The following is a 23625-nucleotide window of genomic DNA, read 5'->3' as shown; positions in this document are numbered from 1 at the left end:
TTATAAGTGACCCCTAGTGGTCATGTTGAGACAATGCATACGTCATACTGTACATGTTTGAGCCCTTTTCCCCTTTTTTCCCCACAAAAGGACATAAAATGATGTCTGACGGCACACGGCTGCATCGGACATTGAACCAAGGGGACTTTTCTGGGTCAGTAACTCTAACCAAACAAACAGTAACGCCAGCCTGATTTCATTAGGCACAGCCCTTCAACCAGAGCGCAAGAGGAGAAACTAATTAATTGAATTCAATAATTGATGGGATACTTAATTAATTAGCTTGATGTATTAGTGTTTGGTCGGGGAAAGGAAAGCTCTCCATTCTCCGACCCCTCATGACACGCTGTCACTGGACCAGTGGTTAAATTGGGACAACGGTGTCACTGGACCAGTGGTTGAACTGGGACACCTGGACATGTCAAACTGGGATGAGCTGTCATCCCAACACCTTTATACTAATAGGAGCACTCTTTGCTATTAACACAGCCCTCACTCTCAAGCAACTAAGTCCTGTTAACATGTAACAGAATATTTGACAACAGTGACCGATAACAAACTGAGAGAAAGCTTAACAATGTCCAGACTCACTCAATGTGAGACACAGGCTGGCCACGAGGAAGGCCGACACAGACCGACCTGTCTGCCCACAGAGGACAGGCTGTAGCTGTGCTCTCACTGCGGTCAGGAAGTGGTGGAGACAGAGCTCCACTTCTTGAGACAAATATAAAGACATAAAGGAAAGAATGCCACTCCAAATTCACAAAAAAATAACACAAACACATACATGTTGACTCTGCCTGCAGCCAATCTCCTATACTTCTTAGGTGAGAAAGCCGTATGTTCAAGGTTGGCAGCAGAATATGTAGTAGCCTACTACTACATTAGGTTTTTTTTTTGTATACACAGTTCATTAACATAATGTCTGTTTGTTTGTATTTTATGTTATTAATGCTCTATATAGGAGAATGCTTGTTGTGCCAATAAAGCATATTTGTATCGAATTTAATTTAGAGAGATATATCCATATGGAGTGAAAATAGGTTATTTTCTGCTGGGTTTGCGTGACACTATTGTACGATAAGTATGCAATAGGACATAAAGGTAGGGTAAAGGTAGGGTGATTTTCTTTTGTTAAAATAAGTGTTAAATAGCTCTATATTGTGATAGTACTCATTGCTATAGAGTGTTTGTTCAGTAAAAGGAGTCTCCCATGTCTCTCCAGCTCTTTATTAAACAGAAAATGCATTTTCAGTGCTCTCTCCTGATTGGCTTACATTTTGTCACCTACCTGAAAATGTATATTCTGTTTACTAAAGAGCTGGAGAGACCCCTGTGACCGAACAAACGCTCTGTAGCAATAATTACTATCAGAATGTGGTTCTTTATCCTTTTAACAAAAAACAAAAAATTACCAAAAAAATATCACTTACCCTACTTTTAAGTGGGTTTAATTAGAAGTCATCATTACTAATAGTTTAAAACTATTAGTAAAGCAGAACAGCATACTAATAGCATAATATGATCACATAACACAGTGTTTGAATGTAGGGTTATGTTTTTGTGTTTTATATATATCTTCTAATACATTTTGTGGGATTTCGTTTATGGGGTATATTTTGAAACATGAATATTAACGTGCATGAGAGTGCGTAGGCCTACATGTCCATATGAAACAGTTCACTGTCAGACAGACAGAATGATGTTATATAGTATATGACGTATGTGATGACTATCAGATGTGAATAATTCACTGCACCTGGTTGTGATCTTTGATCTCAGAGGCATTCGGCTGGATCAGCCAGGCTCTTCCTTTACTGGAAGGTCACACAGGTCATACAGTGTAGGACAACAGACGGCACAGATGGAATCAGCATGTTGGTTCCACCTCATTCATGCATTGGAGCCATTAATTGAAGATCCGCAACCAAGCCTGACTCCCATATGTTCTGTTGTGTTCCGTTCTGAGATTAATGACTCCTGCTTGACTATGGTATTTACGCCATTGGACGAAGACTTGTTGAATACAAGTTAAAATCTTGTAGATTTGCTTGTAGACGGTCTACTTTTTTGTTTCACTAGGGCTTACAGTAAGTACTTAAGCACTTACTGTACATATAGTAAATTGTCTCTGTAGGGGGAAAACCTCATATGTACAACATTTTTACTTTTCAGGATTCAAATTCAAAAGTATTAAAAGTAGCAGATCTACAACCTTGAAACGTGTCGTTTTGTGACACGTTTCGATGCTACTTTTGATGCTTTTGCGACGCTGTAGTATGATCAAGTAGGGCATTAATTTACAAAGAAAACCCACACAAAGTTAAAATATGGAGATAAGAGGTTCTGCCCGACATCAACGATATCTTTCATATACTCACCGTTGAAAGCTGGCTGACACAGTAAATTATGGTTAATTGGATTAGATTAGATTAGACTTTATTGTCCCCTTGGGGAAATGAGTCCTCTGCATTTGACCCATTATAAGGCAGTGGTTCTCAAACAACAAGAAAGACCCATAGGGCGAAACTAGGTGGAAGGAGGCCTGCTGGTTAGTCGGTCAGGGACCAATCAGAAGGCTGACAAAGAGTCCATTTCATACCATTGGCCAGTGGTGGAAAAAGTACTCAAATGTGTTACTTAAGTAAAAGTATCAATAATGCAATGTAGAAGTACTCCGTTACAAGTAAAAGTCATTTTACTTGTAACGGAGTACTTCATTACTACGTAATAATTCAGCAAAGTAACTAGTAACTTAAGTTTTCAAATAATTGTAGCGGAGTAAAATTACAATATTTGCCTCTGAGATGCAGTGGAGTAGAAGTATAAGTAAAGTAAAAAATACCTCAACATTTTACTTAAGTACAGTACTTGAGTAAATGTATTTAGTTACTTTACTCCACTGTTTCATACCATTGACCAAAACAGCCTGATTTACAGAACAGAACATCACGACACGACACGTTGAAAAAAAAGTCAACTTTACTTTAAAATCAAGGTCATTGACAGATATCTGCTCATTATAAAAACTATATGTTCACAACCTCCTACGATTACGTTCACTTCTTGGCGGGCTTGGCCTTGGACTTCTGGTAGAGCGTCTCACAGGCGATGGACAGGCCCACCACCAGGGCCACAAACTCCTCAAAGTCCACCTTGCCGTCCTTGTTCTGGTCCAGGTCTTTCATGATCTTGTCCACCGTCTTGGGGTCCTTCTGGGTCTGAACAACACAAAGCACACCACAGTCATTACTACTGATAGTAATAATAATAATACTAATAATACTAATAATATTAATCATAATAATAATAATGATATATTATCATCATCATCATCATCATCATACGTTAATAATTACTAGTCTACTACAAACTGTGGGCTGTGCCCCACCGGTGGGCCTTGAGGAAATAGGCTCTATGCACAGCAGCCATATTATCACTTCCTTCACAGGTGTTACCAATGATACTAATGAAGGCTCTGTTCCATTTAGTCTAGCACAGTGGTTTCCACGACCCCCATAACTCTAAAATAATCAAATGGAACCAAATGGACCCTTACGGGTCCATTTGGTTCCATTTGTACACTCTCAGAGTTACACACCTGTAAGGGGCCATTTGGAAGCCCATGAGGGTCCCTGGACCCCAACTGTAGACCCACTAGTGTAACAGAGTGTTTCCAGTGAGCCAACATGCACAATATCAGCACCCTGACTCTGTTTGACCAGAATGGAACAGAGCCTTCATTAGTATCATTGGTAACACCTGTGAATGTCTTCATAATATGGCTGCTGTGAATAGAGCCTATTGCAAAGTGAGATTGTATTGATTGTATACAGCATATACATTAATATAAAAATAAAGAAATACAAAGAAAAAGTTAGTTCATGTTAGTTTGATTGATTCAAGCCGGAACACAATTGATTGGTCACTAGGGCTGTCACGATTACAAAATGTAAGACTAATTGTCATACAAATTGTGATTAACGATTTAATTGTAACACTGGAACATATTAATTCAAATGTGCCTTTTAGGCTTTGTGATCAAAAATCGCACAGCGCAGGTATGACAAATAACTTAACATACAAAGAAATGACTGACATGTAAAATATTTAATACTCATTTTAGACTTTTGCATTTTTGGGAATACGTTTGAAAACATGGAAACGATTATGACGATTTTGGAAAAAAAAACTTTCCTGATCCAGAAAAGGTTGGGAACCCGCCGCAATAGACGATACAAGATACATCAGTTATCAGAGAGTGTGTAAGGTCAGTCATCAGGGCAGCCCATCGATAGTTAAATATATCTCAAGTTGTACGAATGCTTGTTTTATTGTTGGATTGTTTATTGGATCTTGTTTAGTCAATACAATTATTTGTTTTAGCTCCTGCTCATTTGATTTAGCTATTTTGTCTCATCTGTCTCATCAGGAAATAGGTAGCTGATATATTCCACTTTTACCTTAGCGCTAGGTATGCTCTTGGTTGCTTGTTTTTGCAGAAAATGCACTTATAACTAGGGATGTCCGATATTATCGGCCTCCCGATATTATCGGCCGATATTAGCATAAAAATTGATATCGGGAAAATATCGGTATCGTTTTTTGAAAAAAAACTTTATTTATAAAAACTTATTTATAAAAGCTTTATAAATAAGTTACAGGAGTTCTTACTGTATATGGTGTGTGTGATATGAAATTTGAGCTTACCCTAATCACAATAATCCCCGCATATATCGGTATCGGTTGATATCGGTATCGGTAATTAAGAGTTGGACAATATCGGTATATCGGTTATCGGTAAAAAAGCCAATATCGGACAACCCTAACCTCTGGTGATTAGTAGTTTTCGTTCCCTACCTATGTTGATTGCACTTATTGTAAGTCGCTTTGGATAAAAGCGTCTGCTAAATGACTGTAATGTAATGTAATGTAATGTCAAGATGCACACGTGAATTCAGCACCTCAAGGGATACTACAGTCATAACACAAGACTCTATGTGCATAATGCATTCCATAGCCGGTTCACCCAGTAGTCAGCCAAAGTTCAGACATTGGTCTGGTCTAGAGCAATGGTTCTCGGGCCGCTGGTCACATACTGTAGACCAGTGTTTATGCATATGGCCACGGGCCCCCGTCAGAATATGTTTTGTGCCAGGGAAAACGTTTGACACATTTTGAAGATTTTTTGGCACTTTTACTGTGGCACTGTAAGTATATTTCGATGCCATTACTTTTGTGCTTTACCCAAGTGAGCTTTTGAATACAGGCCTTTAACTTGCAACAAAGTATTTTTGTATTTGTGTTTTTTATATCTTTCCTTAACCACTTAAAACCCATCATTATCCCTCAGGGCTCTATAATAATGACATTTCTGTTTTCGCTAGACATTAAATATCTTTGTTCCTTTATTCGGATGCTGTAGGGTTTAAGTACTTCTTCCACCACTGAATAGAAGGAAGGGAGATTCCAGTGATCTCTTCCGCTCCCCTGACATTACGACCCTCTGCAATGTTTTCAGGGTCAGCAATATTGCAGCTGGAGTGCCAAGTGGTGATGAGTCATGTCAGGACATCCTCCGCTGTACCCTTCACCAGTGGTGGGAAAAGTACTCAAATGTTTTACTTAAGTAAAAGTGTCAATACTGCAATGTAGAAGTACTCGTTACGAGTAAAAGTGAGAAATTCTAAATTTACTCGAGTAAAAGTACACAAGTATTGGTATCAAAATGCACTTAAAGTACCAAAAGTAAAAGTACTAAAATGTTTGAAAATAGCAGATCTACAAGCTCACAACGCATCACGTATAAAATAGGACTTAGGTGGTTAATATATGTTTTATAATGTAATCATTTATATCTGCAAAGACTAGTCACTAAAGTTTTCAAATAATTGTAGTAGTGGAGTAAAAGTACAATATTTGCCTCTGAAGAGTAGAAGTAAAAGTATAGAGAATTGGAAATACTCCAGTAAAGTAAAAGTACCTCAAAATTGTACTTAAGTACAGTACTTGAGTAAATGTACTTGGTTAGTTTAAACAACTGCCCTTCACCTAATGTTGTGTTAGTTTCCTGGGAAACTGTGCTCTCTGCTGGGCCTGTTTGGCAATCGCAGTGTTCACATGCATGGAGCAGGTGGTGGGTCTGTTTTTGATTTGCACTCCAACAGGGAACTAGATGTTCCCCACCCTCACCACTGGCAGAATTATTTTATAGTTAACTAAAAAATAAGACTAAAACTAATTTGGACATTTTTATGTTGTTGACTGAAACTAAACTGTAGCCTATTTTTTTTTAATCATGAACAAACTAAGCAAGAACTAAATGAATAAAACTAAAAACGTAATAGCATTGCAGGTAACGTCATCTTTGTTTTAGTTTTTCCACCATCATATGGGATGTCATTCATTCTCTCATCGTACTTTTTTCAGCTTCTATAAATCAAGGCTTTCCTCATAACACCTGGAAAACTAAAACTAAGACGAAAACCAAACATAAAGTAAATTAAACAAAGAAAGACTATAACTATTTATGCTCCAACTTCAACGCTCAGGTCCTGGACCTGGTGAGACGAAGGAGGTCATCCACAGAGCCTAGTCCCTCCATGTGACAGAGCTTCCCCCGGTCATGGCAGAGTAGTTCCGGAGAAGCGGACTGAGTGGCCCTGTCTTACCCTAAGGCCGCATACACACAGTTAAAACAAGTGCTTTATGGCTGCCTTATGCCTTACGTGAGGCATAAGGCCGTTTCAATTCATTCCCTATAGAAGTCACGCGGTTTGATAAAACTGACTTGCCTTGTGGGAGGGGGGTAAAGCCAGAGAGCCGTGAGGCACGCAGAAAACAGCAAACCACGTGACTGCCATAGGGAATGAATTGAAACGGCCTTATGCCTCACGTAAGGCATAAGTCAGCCATAAGGCGCTTGTTTTAACTGTGTGTATGCGGCCTAATAGGACTGACCCTGAACTAAATGAAAACTGAAGCTATTATAGTTTTAGTTATTAGTTTAATTATTTAGCTCTGGCAGATTGGTCTGGTTTCCAGGCTATGTTAGAGCATGTGAGTGTGTGTGTGTGTGTGTGTGTGTGTGTGTGTGTGTGTGTGTGTGTGTGTGTGTGTGTGTGTGTGTGAGCGTGTGCGAGCGTGTGTGCGTGCGTGCGTACGTTTTCATTGTGTGTTTCCAGTGTGATTGATAGCCTTGCCCGGCATAAACAATGAAACATTGATAAGATCATTGGGATCATGAGTTGTGTCACTGTCATTGTCAATTGATTGCATCACTGGATTCCACAGACAATTGTGGTCACACGTGTGTGTGTGTGTGTGTGTGTGTGTGTGTGTGTGTGTGTGTGTGTGTGTGTGTGTGTGTGTGTGTGAAGACAATACGTTAATTAACCCCATAAAACATGCATTGTTGAAAATTAAAACCTTTGTATCATACAAAGAAAGTGTGTTAAACGAAACCTATCAATTCTCTTCACTCTGACCTGAGAGGGGCGAGAGAGAGAGAGAGAGAGAGAGAGAGAGAGAGAGAGCTACCTTGAGGAAAGAGGCCAGTTCTGTCTCCATGAGTTTCTTCAGCTCTTTCTTGCTGAGGCTCTTCGTGTCTCCATCTTCATCGGCATAGCGATGGAAGACCATCATCATCGTCTCCATACAGTTTTCCAGGTCAGAGGGCATGGTGGCTGGCGGCACAGAGAGGATGCTGGGTAGGAAATGAGAAGGTACTGGTTTAATAAACCGCATGAACCCTAGCGTCCCTATACTGAGGTTGAACATTCAGCGAAATAGGTGATCTACAAGCTCACAATGCAACGAGTTGTGAGATTTGATGTAGAGGAAAATAGGAGCTCATAATGTTTGAGACAGTAGGGACATGTTTCCTTCAAAATGATGGACAATCACAGTGCAGTCTTTGACACAATAGGCTACACTTACTTAGCTAGCTCATTGTAGCTAACAGGATGGGTGTTGGTTCATTGCACATACTTTGGCTGTTATTCATGTTTTGGCACATAAAGTGGAATACTTATCTCTTGGCTCTCTGTCCAAAGTATTTTCCATTTCAAGGGGCACTCAGTTCACACACACATCTACACTCAAATGACCACAATGGAACTTGAGCTTTTGTGTTTGATCCCTTTGGCAGATATGTACAAATATAATGTTCATGTATTATGCTTTTTTGTCAATAAAGACATAAATCAACCAAAGTAATGCTGCAATAGGCTATAAAAGTTATTGAGTCATGATTACTGGGTAGATGAAGTACTTTATTAATCCCGAGGGGAATTCCACAGTTTGTTACAGCAGCAACAGTAAGCTAAAAGGTCAAATAGAATAGGCTACCTACAAGAATTGAAGATTAGAATAATGATATATGGATAAGAATGATATAAAGATTTGTGAAATATGCACAGTATTGGTATCAAAAAAATCATTTAAGTACCAAAAGTAGAAAGAACTCATTATGCAGAATGTCCCAGTTTTCAAATGTATAAAATGTATACAAATCTTTTGAAAAGAGCAGATCTACAAGCTCCTGCTTGTAGATCTGCTCTTTTCAAATGGAGGAAATGTCTATAGGGCTGAAGTGGTTAATGTATGTTTTGTAATAATAATATCTACAAAGTAACTAGCAACTAAAGTGTTCAAACAATTGTAGTGGAGTAAAAGTACAATATTTGTCTCTGAGATGTAGTGGAGTAGAAATAAAAGTACTGAAAATTGGAAACACTCCAGTAAAGTAAAAAATACCTCAAATTGTACTCAAGTACAGTTCTTGAGTAAATGTACTTAATTACTTTACACCACTGATTGAATGTAAGTAGAGCACACGCTGTACAGACAAAAGGCAGAGAGACGCAGAGAGGAGGTGATGCGAGGAACTCCAGTCCTGACTTGCTAGAGGATGTCGTCACATTTGAAAAATGTCTCAACCCTCCGTAGAATGCAACAACAGGACTAAATAAACTTCATGTTTTCATTTCCAAACACTACAGTGCAGAGAGGAGAGAATATTCAAGGAGACTAAAGAAGACAATCTGAAGCCGCACCAGTGAATCAGCGTCAAGTCATTGAACAGGCATCTTCTACATATAATTACCATAGAGTTATAACTTATAATAGATTGAGAATTACTGCTAGTTAGATTCTAACAGTTATATTAACAGTAGCAGCACTGTAGCAGTAATATACCTGGATGTAACGTTACATTACCTCAGCCTATTACTGGTACCGTTATGCGTAAAGTGCGTAAAGTTACATACTGTAGCGTTATACCTGAGAAATAAACAGTGCTTTAGGCTAAAAAGGAACATTTTGGGAGGAAGGTACAGTGAACTTACCGACTGAGGGATGAATGTGGTGTGTGTTCTTCTAGATCCGCACAGCGAGGAGATGGAATGAAGTTTTATACAAGTCTTTATAGAGAACCCAGCCAGGCAACGCCCATGTAGAGGGGTGTGGGTGGAGGGGGTACGGACAAAGTTAGTGGAATATTCTTGCCAGATGATGTAACTGCCTCTGGAATGCACCGCAGCCTCCAACAAACCTCTAGAAAGAACTTCAAAACTAAGGGAAAAAAAGTGCTCCGATCCTGTGGTAGGGTGTATACTGGTACCGTACACCAGTGGTGTAATGTAACTAAGTACATTTACTCAAGTACTGTACTTTATTACAGTACTTGTACTACAGTACAATTTTGAGGTATTTTTTTACTTGGAGTATTTCCAATTTCAGTACTTTTACTTCTACTCCACTACATCTCAGAGGCAAATTTTATACTTTTACTCCACTACAATTATTTGAACATTTTAGTTACTAGTTACTGTGTAGATTTGGATTATTATTACAAAACATAAAATAACCACTTCAACCCTATATACATTTCGGCCATTTGAAAATAGCAGATCTACACGCTCAGAGCGCGTCGCGATGCTATGCATTGTGAGCTTGTAGATCTGCTATTTTCAAGCGATTTTTAGACACTTTATACATTTGAAAACTTGTGAAATGGGACATTCTGCATTATATCATTCCTGACTTTTCTGCATTACTGCACTGCAGTATTTATACTTTTACTTAAGTAAAACATGTGAGTACTTTTTCTACCACAGTTGGAATGTACAGCAGCCTTCAACAAACCTCTGGAATGATTTTTAAAACCGAGAGAAAAAAAAGTGTTCATATCTTGTGGTAGGGTGTATACTGGTACTGTACACACTGTAAAATGTTGAGTGTTAAATGTAACTCTGAGAGTGTACAAATGTATCAATTTGGATACTTTTTTTTCTTCTTCTGTATCTACTGTATAATGAGACAATCTAATGATAGTGTCCTGTGCAGACAGTATTACAAGTCAACACAAGAAGTTATGATGCGGTTACAGTTTTTAATGTGGCCTATGGCCCGGTCAGAGTTGCTTCATGGAATATCAGATGTCTTAACAAAGGTCCTTGTCACCGAAACATCAGCCTTTTTTAAATACATAAATGCAATGGTGATTAATGTGCTGGAATTGACTTTTTTTCTTTGGAATTGGAGCTGACCAACCACAGTCTTCTACTATTGTACTGGGAGCTGACCAGTACAACCACAGTCTTCTACTGTTGTACTGGGAGCTGACGAGTACAACCACAGTCTACTACTGTTGTACTGGGAGCTGACCAGTACAACCACAGTCTTCTACTGTTGTACTGGGAGCTAACCAGTACAACCACAGTCTTCTACTGTTGTACTGGGAGCTGACCAGTACAACCACAGTCTACTACTGTTGTACTGGCTGACATATAGTGAAGACCTAAATGCCACTACAGGAGGAGGCTGTGAAGGTGGAAGGATTTTGATCGCTGCAAGCGGTCATGTGTGCTAGCAGTGAGATATGTTAAGCAAAACATTGAATGTCATGAGTGTGTATGAGCATGATATCAGAGTGACTTCCATGCCTGTCTGAACTACCACATTGTTCCATTACCTGCAGACAGTCTCAAACCTTTTTTTCATTTCAAGGACCCGCAGTTTACTATGCATTAGGCCACGGACTCCCACAACTATCAACGTTACCGGTCATTTACACAGGGACCCCCTGGAACCCCCTCAAGGACCCCTGGGGGTCCCCAGACCCCACTTTGAGAACCACTGTAGGCCTACTGGTATATGGTTGTGTTGTTATACATACTACTGTGTGGTGTTTGATTTACTGGGTGGAGTTTAGGGAGGATCCATGCCTCTGCTCTTGATGGTCATTCATTTTAATGTCCGGTGGAGAGATGTTTTATTCTGCCCCTCCCCCAGCAAAGCTGTTAGAGGGTCGAATGAATGGATATAAGCATGGATGTGGGATTCAGCAGCACTGACGGACAACACATATACACACACACACTCTCTAAGGCTGCTGTGTGGACAGGACTCGCTCATGACAAACAGTACCAAGAACAGCCTGGTTTCATAACAGTCTTCTGTTTGGTTCAATTGCCGCAATTAATGGTTCCATGCCTTGCTCAAGGGCATCTATACTGTTTTCTTTAGAGAGGGAGAACTTTACCAGCTGCTTCCTGTGAGTCAAACATTTGGCATTCTGCTCACAAGCTTTTTTCTTCAGCCTGCCCTACATACATTGGTTCTCAACTCTCTGAGTCATCTCTTATGCTTTGTTCACACAGGCAGACCACATCAGACTGTTGGTCTGTCCAGACTAGAATTCTGAACAGCAAAAAAGACTAGGTGTATGAAATAGGAGTGAAATCTGGTTTCAAAACATGCATCTCAGTCTGGACACTGACACATGATTTATACATCTATCTACAACCGTTCAACAAGCTCTGCTCACAACACATCGCGATATGGCACTGCAACATTTCACAGTTCTAAATCAATCTCATATCGGACCGCTACAGTCGCATCATCAAGCAGTTACACAGAGAAGCAGAACACAGTGCAATCCTTTCAAATGGTTTTAATTACAAATCCGTGTTAACAAAAAAAGAAGTGTTCACGTGCCGATCCAAGTACAAAAGCCAAAACAAACGGACGCCACGGCACGTACGTGAGAATCTCTGAGCGGTTGGAAACCAGTGCTGAACAGAGGGAATGTAGAGCAGCAGCCAGTAACTTGTTAGGGTCATTGTTTGTCCTTCTGAGAAGACAGAAGTGAGTGAAACAAGAGTTGACATCTAACGCTGTTGCATGACAGTGTCACTTGCCGAGAATACTTGGGTTGTTAGCTTGTAGATCAGGTGTTATCGGCAAGCGACCCAGTCATGCAACAGATTAGAATTGAATTTAAGAGCCTGGTCTAGCCCAGTCCAGTCCTGAGCAGATCCAGGTTTTCATTCCAACCAAACACCAGCTCAGATGGAAGTACATTTTGAAGTCAGCTGACGTTTGGTCGGGAACTGAACACCAGAGTCCACTCCATGGGGGCATCAAACCCTATAGGCTGATTGTTTGTTTTTCACTTCTGGTTAAAAACTACAGCAGGGTAAAAGCATAAGGCTGACCTTATAGTAGGATGCCACAATGTAAGCAACACAGCTGCAGCTAATAGAACTCATAATGGGTGTGTGAATGTGAATAGACAATACTGTTAACTACTGTGTCTATGCCTGCACATAGGCACACCTATGGCTCTGGGCGCACATCTAACACACCCATTATGCATTTTATTAGCTTGCAACTGTGTTACTTTACTAGTCTGCCTTGTTTTTAACCTGTACAGGAAAACAAACTATAAATCACACTAGGGTTTCAAGCCCCTTTCAGGTCTGGATGGTGACAGAACCCCCCTACAGATAAACAGTGAGCCTGGCATCGCTAGTAGATCGCTGCAAATGGTGGACCTGAACCTGTCAACATCTAACTCTGTATTAATTAATAGCTATTTAAACTTTCCTGCTGTCTTAGATTGTATTTTTATTGTGCTTTTATGTCTTACCTTTTTTAATTGTTTGTATGACGCCTTTGCTGCAAACCAAGTCTGAGGGACAGGAAAGATCTGAACTGAAGGTCTTAAGGGGACTGTACACCAGATGCTTTACGATGGGGAAAGGCTCCGGTATGGAGGCCGCGTGTGTGTGCCGCATCCCGTACAAGTGCCTTGAACGCAAGCAGATCTGTCAAAAATAGACCTCATGTTTGCCAGATGCCCTAGCATTATGCAAGGGCAACAAAAACTTTAGTTAATGGGACATACGCACTTGCATGTCCCATTAACACAAGTTTTAAAAATGTATGAAAAACAGGCACAAATATTGTACACATGCACGCACAGCCTCATCTTCCAAGTGCGTAACGTATCCTTATCTTAAGCAAAACTGCTGCTTCTCTCTTTGATACATTTTTGTTTTTGAATCTGTCCAATTGAGCAAATTATAGCTTAAAGAGGAAGACATATTTATTTCCTTTTTTCTGTTTTAGTTTTGTAATTGTGTGTACTGTATTACATTTAAAGCAACGTCAACCAAGAGCTGAACTGAGTTTTTTTTTTGCCGTACACTCAATAATAATCCAGCAATTTCATACATTACGACACATCTGTACACCAGATGCTTTGTACTGCATGTGGGTCTGGAATCTGTAAGGAGGGGTTTGAGACCAGCGACACTTGTGGGCATCTGTCCAAGACTGGACGTTAAGGGGGTTTAAGACCAGCTTTACTGTGGGGGTCCAGGACCAGAACCATAAGGAGGGGTTTAAGTAACTGGTGGGATTGGATGGGTTTCAGTTTCAGTTCTTCTTCTTGCTCTTCCCGGCTGCTTTGGCCACTGGTACGGATGACTGGACGGATGATTGGTAGAGAGCTGATGACACTTTGTTGATGTAATACAGAGAGAACAGAGAGAAGATGAGACTGGAAGAGAGGGAGAGAGAGATAGAGAGAGAGATGGAATTGTCAGTAATGGGGCATCAAATGTATTATTATTATAGTATATTTCACTCACAGAACCTAATTCATATTGGGGAGTATAATGATCTATACTCTACAGCAGGGGTTTTCAACTGATTGTGAACCAGGGACCACCACCCTGATTAAGAATCAACCTGGGGACCACTGTTGTGTTGGGTGAGATTAGAGCTAAGAGTAGTGCTTTGCTAACACTTGCTACTGTATGCATGCATTCCACGATACATCCCACTGTTTCTCAACCAGTGGTCCATGGACTACACAGACACATGCAATTATATGGCCACATTTGCTAATAATGGTGACTCCATCAGGCAATCCGGTACACTTCCCCTTCATGAGATTCTAACTCCCTTTTCTGTGGAATTTCTTGACCTCCGACTTCCCAGAAACGGACAACATTGACATGTCATCATAGGTCACCAGGTCGATAATATGCACTGTTCCATGGAACAAGAAGAAAGAAACATATTGCAACATGGTCAGGGACCACGTGCAATACCTTCAGGGACCACCACCTGTTGAAAACCCCTGCTCTACAGTACTGTATATTCAAATGAACAAAAGCTGACAGCTAATTACCGGTGGCAGTAGCTAGTGCTACTATTACATGTACTGTTACTACAGGTTTTACTGCTACAACTGCTGGTATCCGGGAACGGTCGGTACAACAACGTAGTCGGACACTTCTTTTTTTTCTTTTGCAGAACGCTCGGCCCCAGCGTTTTTTGTATTCGTTTTACTGAGGTTAAGGTTAGGAATAACTTTTTGGGTTAGGCATAGTTTTACTGAGGTTACGTTTAGGAATAAGGTTAGGTTTAGACATAGTTTTACTGAGGTTAAGTTTAGGAATAAGGATAGGGTTAGACATAGTTTTACTGAGGTTACGTTTAGGAATACCTGGTGGCGACCGAACTACTGCACTAGTAACTAGTGCAGTAGTTCCATCGCTGGCAAAGTACTTGTACTCACCACGTGGTGACACAGACACGATGGACCAGTCCAGAGGCAAACAGAGATAGAGCCAGACATACCAGGACTGGAAGACAGACACAAAGGTTTACATTTAACAGTATTGAACAGTATTGTGATGAGTATGTATGTATACGAGCCCATTGCAGTGTGATGTGTTAGGAATGTTCAATGCTCACTCTCTGGGAAGATCTTGGCCTGGAATCCCTTTCCAAACACCAGGTTTTCCAGGTTGTTGAAGGCCTGAGGGTTCAGCAGTTCAGGAGAACAACGGTTTCATAATCGGCAGACAGACAGACAGGATCTAGAGCAGAGGTCCTCAAAGTTGGCTATTCAAAAATAGCAGATATACATTCTCACAGTTCGTGCTGCGCTGCAAGCTTGGAATCTTTTGAAAAATGTTTGGAAGATTTTGAATAATCTTTCAATTTTTTTTTAAACACAAATATTCTCTTCTGGGGGTCCCTGGCACAAAATCGTTTCAGATGTGGGTCCGCATGCAGCCAATCAATACATCAATTTGGAGGTCCTTGACACGAAAAAAAGTTTGAGAACTGCTGATCTAGAGTTTTTCACCGAGTGATGCCTTTAGGCTCTCATAGTATTCTAGAAAGGGTGTCCAGGTCTCCTTTTTTGGATATACAGTACTGTTTAAAAGGGGCATAACGGAGCTTGCCCATTGAGTCTGAATTTTTTTTTTTTTTTTTAATCTGTTATCCACTAAAAATCAGATCTGATGAAGACCCACCACAGTGGTCGAAACGTTGTTTGAACTCCAATACATTTACTACTGAGAGCTACAGTGTGCGACCTTCCCTTCCTTTCCTCCAATGTACTTATTGTTGTTCAGCACCTGAAAAGTTTTTTGTTGGGATGTGCATGCTTCCCTTTGGACGCATAGCCACCTTGCACACTGAGTCCGATGCGTATTATATTCTATTAACACATTAAGACGCATCTGTGTAACCACTTTAACCATTATTCTACACTTTGGGCTATTCAAAAATAGCAGATATACAAGCTCATAGCTATGAGCTTGTAGATCTCCTCTTTTTTTTAAAGCAAACATTTTTAACTCAAATCTTTGCTTCTGGGGGTCTCTGGAACAACATATTTTGAGATGGGGGTCCGCGGCCAAATACATGCGCCAAATACCATTCTGAGATCGCTGTAGCGCACTAATTCCACAATCCTGAACAGCAGCTGACACAGTATGGACAAACGCACGCACACAACCTGCCTGGTACTGTATATAAGAAGGCACATAATATTGTTATGATGATGATGAGGATACAGTGAGTGAGCAGATGAAGAGCACAGAGCCCAGGAATCCTCCCAGGATGGTCAGCCACTCTGTGGATCCCAGCTGTTTGCTGAACATCTGCATCCCGGCAAACACCAGCACGGTCAGCAGACTGGACAGCACCAGGGATGTGCCTGTGTTCACTGCTACATATACACAGTACACACGTTAGAAGAGGTCAAGAGAGGTGCTTGACTGTTCAGATTGAAAAACACCATTGACTTTAGAGACTTGAGCTTCCGTGCGGCCCACCTGAGCGAGTAGCATACCGATAGAGAATCGCAAATGATCGTTCCCCTCAGTGTCAATATGGTTGATGTGAAAGGCAGCTATAAGTCTAGTCAATTACAAACATCGCAAACATGTAAAACATTTACATCTCACTATACTGGTACCAACAAAACCAGTAGCATGATGAAAGAAGGCCCTGGAGAAAGCCTTTCTTTTATTAACCCATAAAAAAAATATCAAAAAATCGTGAACATTTTATATTTTTTAAAGTGAACATTTGCAACTCAAATCTTTGCTTCTGGGGGGTCCCTGGAACAAGATATTTTGAGATGGGGTTCCGCGGCCAAATATATATCATTTTGGAGAGACCTTGACTCATACAGCAACATGAGTTTTAGAAGACATTTGTAGAGTCGGTCTCAGGTCTTAATGGGTAAAAAAAGAAGTAACATATCTCCATCTCTCACTGGTACCCAATAGAACTTTACATTGTTAGACCATCTAATGCACAACAACCACAAACACGTTTCATAAGATGCGTGCACGCTAGTCTCAGACTAAGGTTTCATTTATCTATTGATCATCGAGTGGCTCTTAACCAGTGGTCCGGGGACCACCAGTGGTACGTGAGGGGGTTCCAGGGGGTCCCCAGACAAATGAATAGTTAGGGACCAAATTGACCCTTGTCTGTCTGTAACTCTGAGTGTACAAATGGAACCAAATGGACCCTTATGGGTCTGTAACTATGAAAGTGTACAAATTGAACCAAATGGACCCTTATGGGTATGTAGTTCTGAGTGTACAAATGGAACAAGTCTGTAACTCTCAGAGTTACATGAACACCTACATGCATACACCCTGACCCTAGTAGTGCAGACTCAGCCTTAGCCATGGTTCACATGACGCTTGTATACACAAGCGTCATGGTGCCAGTTGCCCCTGGGTTTTCGCGGATTTCTTTTTGTTTAGATTGCCAACTCTCACATGTACATAAACGTTCAGATTTCAAATATAAAGTGCTTACCACAGAGCCACGGATGTTACCTCGCGATGCGGACCACATTAAGTACCCGTATCTCCCGTATTGTTCAATAAAAAGCATTTTAAGCCCGTCGCCGGCCATTTCCTTTTTTCAGGTTTTTTTTTTTTTAATGTATCAGAGTGCAATACACCTCCCAACCATTAGGTGTCGCATGGTTGAAAGTATCGGAGAAAATTTGGAGAAAATGGCCGGCGATCGGATTAAAATGCTTTTTATTGAACAATACGGGAGATAAGGGTGCTTAATGTGGTCCGCATCGCGAGGTAACATCCGTGGCTCTGTGGTAAGCACTTTATATTTGAAATCTGAACGTTTATGTACATGTGAGAGTTGGCAATCTAAACAAAAAGAAATCCGCGAAAACCCAGGGGCAACTGGCACCATGACTGTCATGGAATGACAGTCATGTTTCAGGGCTAACTCAGCCTAAGATTTGGGACCCCCAAGACATCAAAACGGGTCCCTGGGCATATCAATTAAAATGGGGGTCCCTGGACTAATGTGTGTCAATTTGGGGGTCCTTGGCGCAATAAAGGTTGAAAACCACTGATCTATGGATTCACTTCTATGTATGTGTCTCTCCTCACTCTTAATGATACTAACGTAACGCCACGTCAGTGCTACACGCACTCACAACGTTTCCGGGTTGTTAGCCTGGCCTGTTAAGTTAACAATGATGGAACTGTGTAAATAAAGATCATTTACATTCAAAGTAGAACCACTATTAATGTCATATTTCATGGTACATGCAGCAGTGGTTCATAAATAGCAAATATAACTGTTAGTTCATGTTATTATGGAACGCTCGCGTTGTTGATTACTGATTAGCTGCAGCTGCAGCTGCTGCTGCTGTGACTATAATGTGTTACCCGTTTCATACACCGTCATGTTTCCTTACAAAAGACTAAACCAACTGGTTTAGTACTTAAACAATCATCATCTTAATAATAATACGTACCCATAACTAGACGATTAACGAGGTTTTAGGATTGAATTGTGGTTCAGAATCAGTGTCGATGCGCTGGGGCTGCAGGAGGAGGAACTGTCAACTAAACAACCCGAGCGACCCGGACACAATTACAGGTGACACCAGTGTTGGAAAAAGTACTCAATTTGTTTTACTTAAGTAAAAGTATCACTGTAGAAATATTATGTTACAATTTGTAACAGAGTTACTTGTAACAGAGTTGACAAATGTGAGTATAACTTAAACTTTTAAGTAAAAGTCCGGAATTCTAAATTTACTTAGAATTCCGGTACAAGTACAAAAGTATTGGCATCAAAATATACTTAAAGTACCCAAAGTAAAAGTACTCATTATGCAGAATGTGCCGTTTCGCAAGTTATCATGTGTAAAATGTATTAAGTATCTTTTGAAAATAGCAGAGGCGTTGTGAGCTTGTAGAGCTGCTATTTTCAAATAGCCAAAGTTTAAATAGGGCTGGTTAATGTTTTGTAATAATACAAATCTAAGTAACTAAAGTGTTCAAATAATCGTAATTAAAATACAATATTTGCCTCTGAGATGTAGTTGAGTAGAATTAAAAGTACTGAAATTGGAAATACTCCAGTAAAGTAAAAAAGAAATACCTCAACATTTAACTTACAGTACTTGAGTAAATGTACTCCACTGGGTGACACACATGGGATGTTAAATTCTACATATATTTATTTATAGCTTTATGAATTTACACACATGCTACTTTTTACTTTTCAAATTATAATTTGATCAAATTATTATTATTAACGTTGCTACTTCTAAAGATCTCCCCAGAAACAACTATCTGTCACCGAGCAACCAACTAGCCAATCACAGCCAGGCCGGTCGCTCCGGGCTATGGGATTTTAACACAATCGCCAGATTTTTTTTATTATTTATTTTACTGATTATTCCACAGCTACAGAATTGAATTAATCATTTAAATTTGTAATTGAAAAATGCGTTAAATTCAAATGTGAATTTAGCCTTTTGAAGGAAAGTTCACACAAAAAGGAAAGTTCTGTTTAGTTGACATAGAATGCATTCCTTTGTCAAAAAAAACAAAAACAAAAAGACTTCAAAACTACTGACGTCAATCATAGTCAACCGTTATTAAAACTTGCATGAACGTGGAAACACATGTTATTAAAATGTATAATTAATGCACACACAGTATTTCGTCATTCCTATAGTAGTATAGTAATGCAGTTATAGATAGACCCCTTAACAGACGACGTCACACTAGGGTTGCCAACATCCAGAACTGGAGAAACGGGACACATGCACGCGCGCGCGATTTTTTTCGGGTTTCCCGCGGATAAAGTTACTTTTTTTTGTTACTTTATTTCGGTGTTAGGGTTAGGGTTGGGAACAGGCTGACATGCCACACAAACAATGATGCCGTTCCCACCGGAGAAAATCTCACACACACACACACAAGCACTCGTGCGAGCAGCGACATTACAAAGTCTAAACCAGTTGTGCTATAAACACGCCCCCTTCTGTGGCCAACGCGGAAGTGCCTTTTTCAAACAACCGCGGACTATTTCTTTTCGCCGATAAAGTATAGTTTTGGACCATGACGGAGGCGCCGACTCAGCAGACCTTGAGGCCGAGGAGACGCGACCGAGCGCCTCCAGGCGCGAGTGCCCGCGTCGACCGGCCAATGGTCTGCTAGTCGACTCAGCGCCGTTCGAGTTATGTACCGATAGGGACAGAATAGTAAATAATGTTTTGGTGAGAGCGTTTGCCCCAACTGTCACTCAAAGTGGCTACTGGCCAATCACAGCGCGTCCTTGCACAAGCGTATTGGCCAATCATGCACAGCTGGTTTAGACTATGGAGTCACGCGATGGAAACGCGTGACTCCATAGTCTAAACCAGGTCCTTTTTTTCATGGTCCAAAACTATACTTTATCGGCGAAAAGAAATAGTCCGCGGTTGTTTGAAAAAGGCACTTCCGCGTTGGCCACAGAAGGGGGCGTGTTTATAGCACAACTGGTTTACTATGGAGTCACGCGTTTCCATCGCGTGACTCCATAGTCTAAACCAGTTGTGCATGATTGGCCAATACGCTTGTGCAAGGACGCGCTGTGATTGGCCAGTAGCCACTTTGAGTGACAGTTGGGGCAAACGCTCTCACCAAAACATTATTTACTATTCTGTCCCTATCGGTACATAACTCGAACGGCGCTGAGTCGACTAGCAGACCATTGGCCGGTCGACGCGGGCACTCGCGCCTGGAGGCGCTCGGTCGCGTCTCCTCGGCCTCAAGGTCTGCTGAGTCGGCGCCTCCGTCATGGTCCAAAACTATACTTTATCGGCGAAAAGAAATAGTCCGCGGTTGTTTGAAAAAGGCACTTCCGCGTTGGCCACAGAAGGGGGCGTGTTTATAGCACAACTGGTTTAGACTTTGTAATGTCGCGTTTCCATCTGGTCATTGGGGCGGTGTAGCCGCCCCCTATAAGTGAGTTTTGGACACCGACCAATCCTGCACCGTGATTGGCCAATAGTCAGCCAATCACATTACAGCTAGTGTCATCACCACTAACTGTAATGTGATTGGCTGACTTTGCTAATTCAGGACTGTGATTGGCAAGCGAAACACATGACACATGTGCAGCCCTATGAATAGCAGTATGGACTTTAAAAAAAAGTGAGTCATGTTGTGATGACCATACACCGCACACTTCACACTGGGTGTGATTTTTATATTTCTGTTCTATGCCTGATGGCAAAATATCCCGGTTTCGAAGGACCATGTAAAAATGTAAAAATGACTAACTCTGTTTTTGGGGTAATAATACTCAGGCATCAGGATACCATTCAAAGTATGATCAGTGGACCAGATGGACATATAAAATACTTAAGTGTTTATTTAGCATAACAGGCAATATGGCATTGATGGAGCATGGAGGTGATAAATCAGTTGGTGATGATGATGATTTTAAATCAAATAATGCATCGGAAAGAAACTCAGGAAACAAACATAAATTAAAGCATAACAGGAACTCAGCACCAAACACTCCAACCCACTACATTGCCCTCTCGAGCTGCAGTGAGGTGGGTGCATTTTAAAGGGCCCACTGCAATAAGGTGCTAATTGTAATCACAATCAGGTGTGCAGTGTGATTACCCAGTCTATAGCTCCTCCCACCTGGGACTGAGCAGGAGGGGATTTTCTACAGGCTCACTAGAGTGGAATTTTCAGTTAAAACTTTTTATACACGTTTGAAGGACCATGCGACAAAGACTTTTAATGTGTTGTAAAACTGAATGTCATGAAACCTTTAATTGACCTTAAATTAGGAAACATGTTTGTATAGGCCACCTATAGTAAAAGTAGTTTTATAGGGGCTTGGGCCACACACCGTCCTACCCCGTGTGGCCTCCACGACACCACTGGTGGAAAGTAATCTCTCAAGAACAGATTCAGAGAAAGTGAAAAACGCTGAGGGCGCTGTTTTTCCTTTTTATTTGACGATGGGTTCCCAGGGTGGAAAGTGAAACTAACACTGACTGATGGCAGCCAGCTCATTTTTAACAATAATTATGATAGTCCATTCCCGGGGTTATGTGCAGTCAAAGTTTGTGCACTGTTATGCGCAGTGCAGACTGCATGGAATGTGTCCCCCTGGCCGTGCAGAGTGAAGATTATGGTGATGTTGCCATGTCCACGTATTATAAGCGGTTTGGGCACGATTTTCGTGCAGGCGCTCAGGGGCGTCACGCCCATTCACTGTGCGTACGACGCGACACCCTCACTCTCACAGATCCGTGATTTCATACCCCCCACTTTTTGTCTGGCTGTTTTTCCCTGTTCCATAACGTAAAGCTGCTGATTTCATCCCAATAGCGTGAAGTAGTTTCAACTAGTCTACCTGGCTACTTTTATTTCCAGTAGTATTTCAAAATGAAACTTATGTTGAATTTTAACATTCCAAGTATAGAGTTAAAAACCTCTTATTTTGAAATGCACATCGTTTTGAAAGGAAACAGATTTCTGGGGGTCGCTAGTAATTACTTAAAAGTGAAAAAAATGGCATTTCAAAAAGAAAAATCAGAAAATCTCTTTAAAATGGCATTACTGGACTGGAGCTTATCCAGACATATACATAAAGCGACAGTAAAGTAGTAACATTCCCATTCTCTCAGAAAGAGAGAGAGAGTGTGTGTGTGTGTGTGTGTGTGTGTGTGTGTGTGTGTGTGTGTGTGTGTGTGTGTGTGTGTGTGTGTGTGTGTGTGTGTGTGTGTGTGTGTGTGTGTGTGTGTGTGTTTGCGTGCGTGCGTGCGTGCGTGCGTGCGTGCGTGCGTGCGTGTGTGTGCCCACTCACACCTACCAACAAAAAGAACAATCAAATACTGCCATGGTGATTTGCATATCAAAAACTCAAGGAACTAGCAAATTAACATGAATGGCAGTGGCTGCATCAGTGAGAGAGTTCACACAAAAAGGGTGGAATCCCCCAAAACAGGAGAAGTCTCCTGGTGAGAACAGGAGAGTTGGCAGGTGTTAAAGCCATATGTACGACTTCTGTTGTTTCTCTTCTTTTTTTGATGATGTCACTGCGTCTGCGGGGCGTGGTCAAGTTCAAGGTTTGTCTTCTAGATACTTAAGCCAGTCTGCAATCAAGCGCAGGCGGTTGCTTGTGGCAGAGGCACACATTTTTAGACTGTGCTTGAGAGAACGGTTGGGCTATTATTCCCGTGCATTTAAGTTTAAGTTGTATTTATGTTTTGTTATGCTGACAGTGACGGAGAATAAACCTTTTTTGAACTAAGTTGGACAGTTTGAAATTAAGTTTTTGAGCACACGTTGGCAACCATGTAGTGCCTTAAACGTATAGGACTTTCTGACACTACAGCAGGTATGGTTTAAGGCCGTTGTCTGTGTGTGCTTGTGGCAGGCAACAGAGTAAGAAAGTGGGTCCGTCCCATAGCTGGAGGGGCGTTACCATGACGATGGCTGTAAGCATGGTCCCATAGCCTAAGCTGAGTGAGTGATTAAACAAACGGTAATAAACAGCTGACATTTGGTGAAATCGGAAAACGGGCTTCGCAGTTCCGTGCACATGGTAATGGTGAATGGCTGTGTGCAAATTCAGATCAATTGGTCCAGCCACTGAGGAGAACCGGGCGTTTTTGTGTGCACAGCACAGACAGACATTCTACAGACTGTAGAATTATAGGAGGAT

The 23625-nt window shown here is 41.0% G+C and overlaps 2 protein-coding genes across 3 annotated transcripts; both read right to left on the bottom strand.

Moving 5' to 3' along the window:
* Positions 1-2964: 2964 nt before the first annotated feature.
* s100a10b (S100 calcium binding protein A10b) lies at positions 2965-9501 on the bottom strand. Its single transcript, XM_084052449.1, has 3 exons — positions 9348-9501; positions 7540-7705; positions 2965-3221 (listed from the first exon to the last, which is right to left on the bottom strand). The coding sequence occupies exons 2-3, from the start codon at positions 7678-7680 to the stop codon at positions 3060-3062; spliced, it is 303 nt and encodes a 100-aa protein (XP_083908575.1). The 5' UTR covers positions 7681-7705; positions 9348-9501; the 3' UTR covers positions 2965-3059.
* A 2440-nt stretch (positions 9502-11941) lies between these two features.
* Positions 11942-18519, bottom strand: krtcap2 (keratinocyte associated protein 2). Of its 2 annotated transcripts, XR_014600456.1 has the most exons (6): positions 18410-18519; positions 16170-16324; positions 15055-15118; positions 14876-14942; positions 12533-13849; positions 11942-12495 (listed from the first exon to the last, which is right to left on the bottom strand). XR_014600456.1 is itself a non-coding variant. In XM_084052649.1 (5 exons), the coding sequence occupies exons 1-5, from the start codon at positions 18411-18413 to the stop codon at positions 13726-13728; spliced, it is 414 nt and encodes a 137-aa protein (XP_083908775.1). In that variant the 5' UTR covers positions 18414-18519; the 3' UTR covers positions 11942-13725. The 2 variants fall into 2 exon arrangements, 1 of the variants encoding a protein (XP_083908775.1); XM_084052649.1 differs by having other exon boundaries at positions 11942-13849.
* Between the last annotated feature and the right edge of the window lie 5106 nt (positions 18520-23625).

Source organism: Gymnoscopelus microlampas (assembly GCF_963454915.1).
Source record: "Gymnoscopelus microlampas genome assembly, chromosome: 3".
Lineage (NCBI taxonomy): Eukaryota > Metazoa > Chordata > Actinopteri > Myctophiformes > Myctophidae > Gymnoscopelus > Gymnoscopelus microlampas.
Note: the sequence above shows the minus strand (reverse complement) of the source record. Positions and strands in the feature narration are given on the sequence as shown.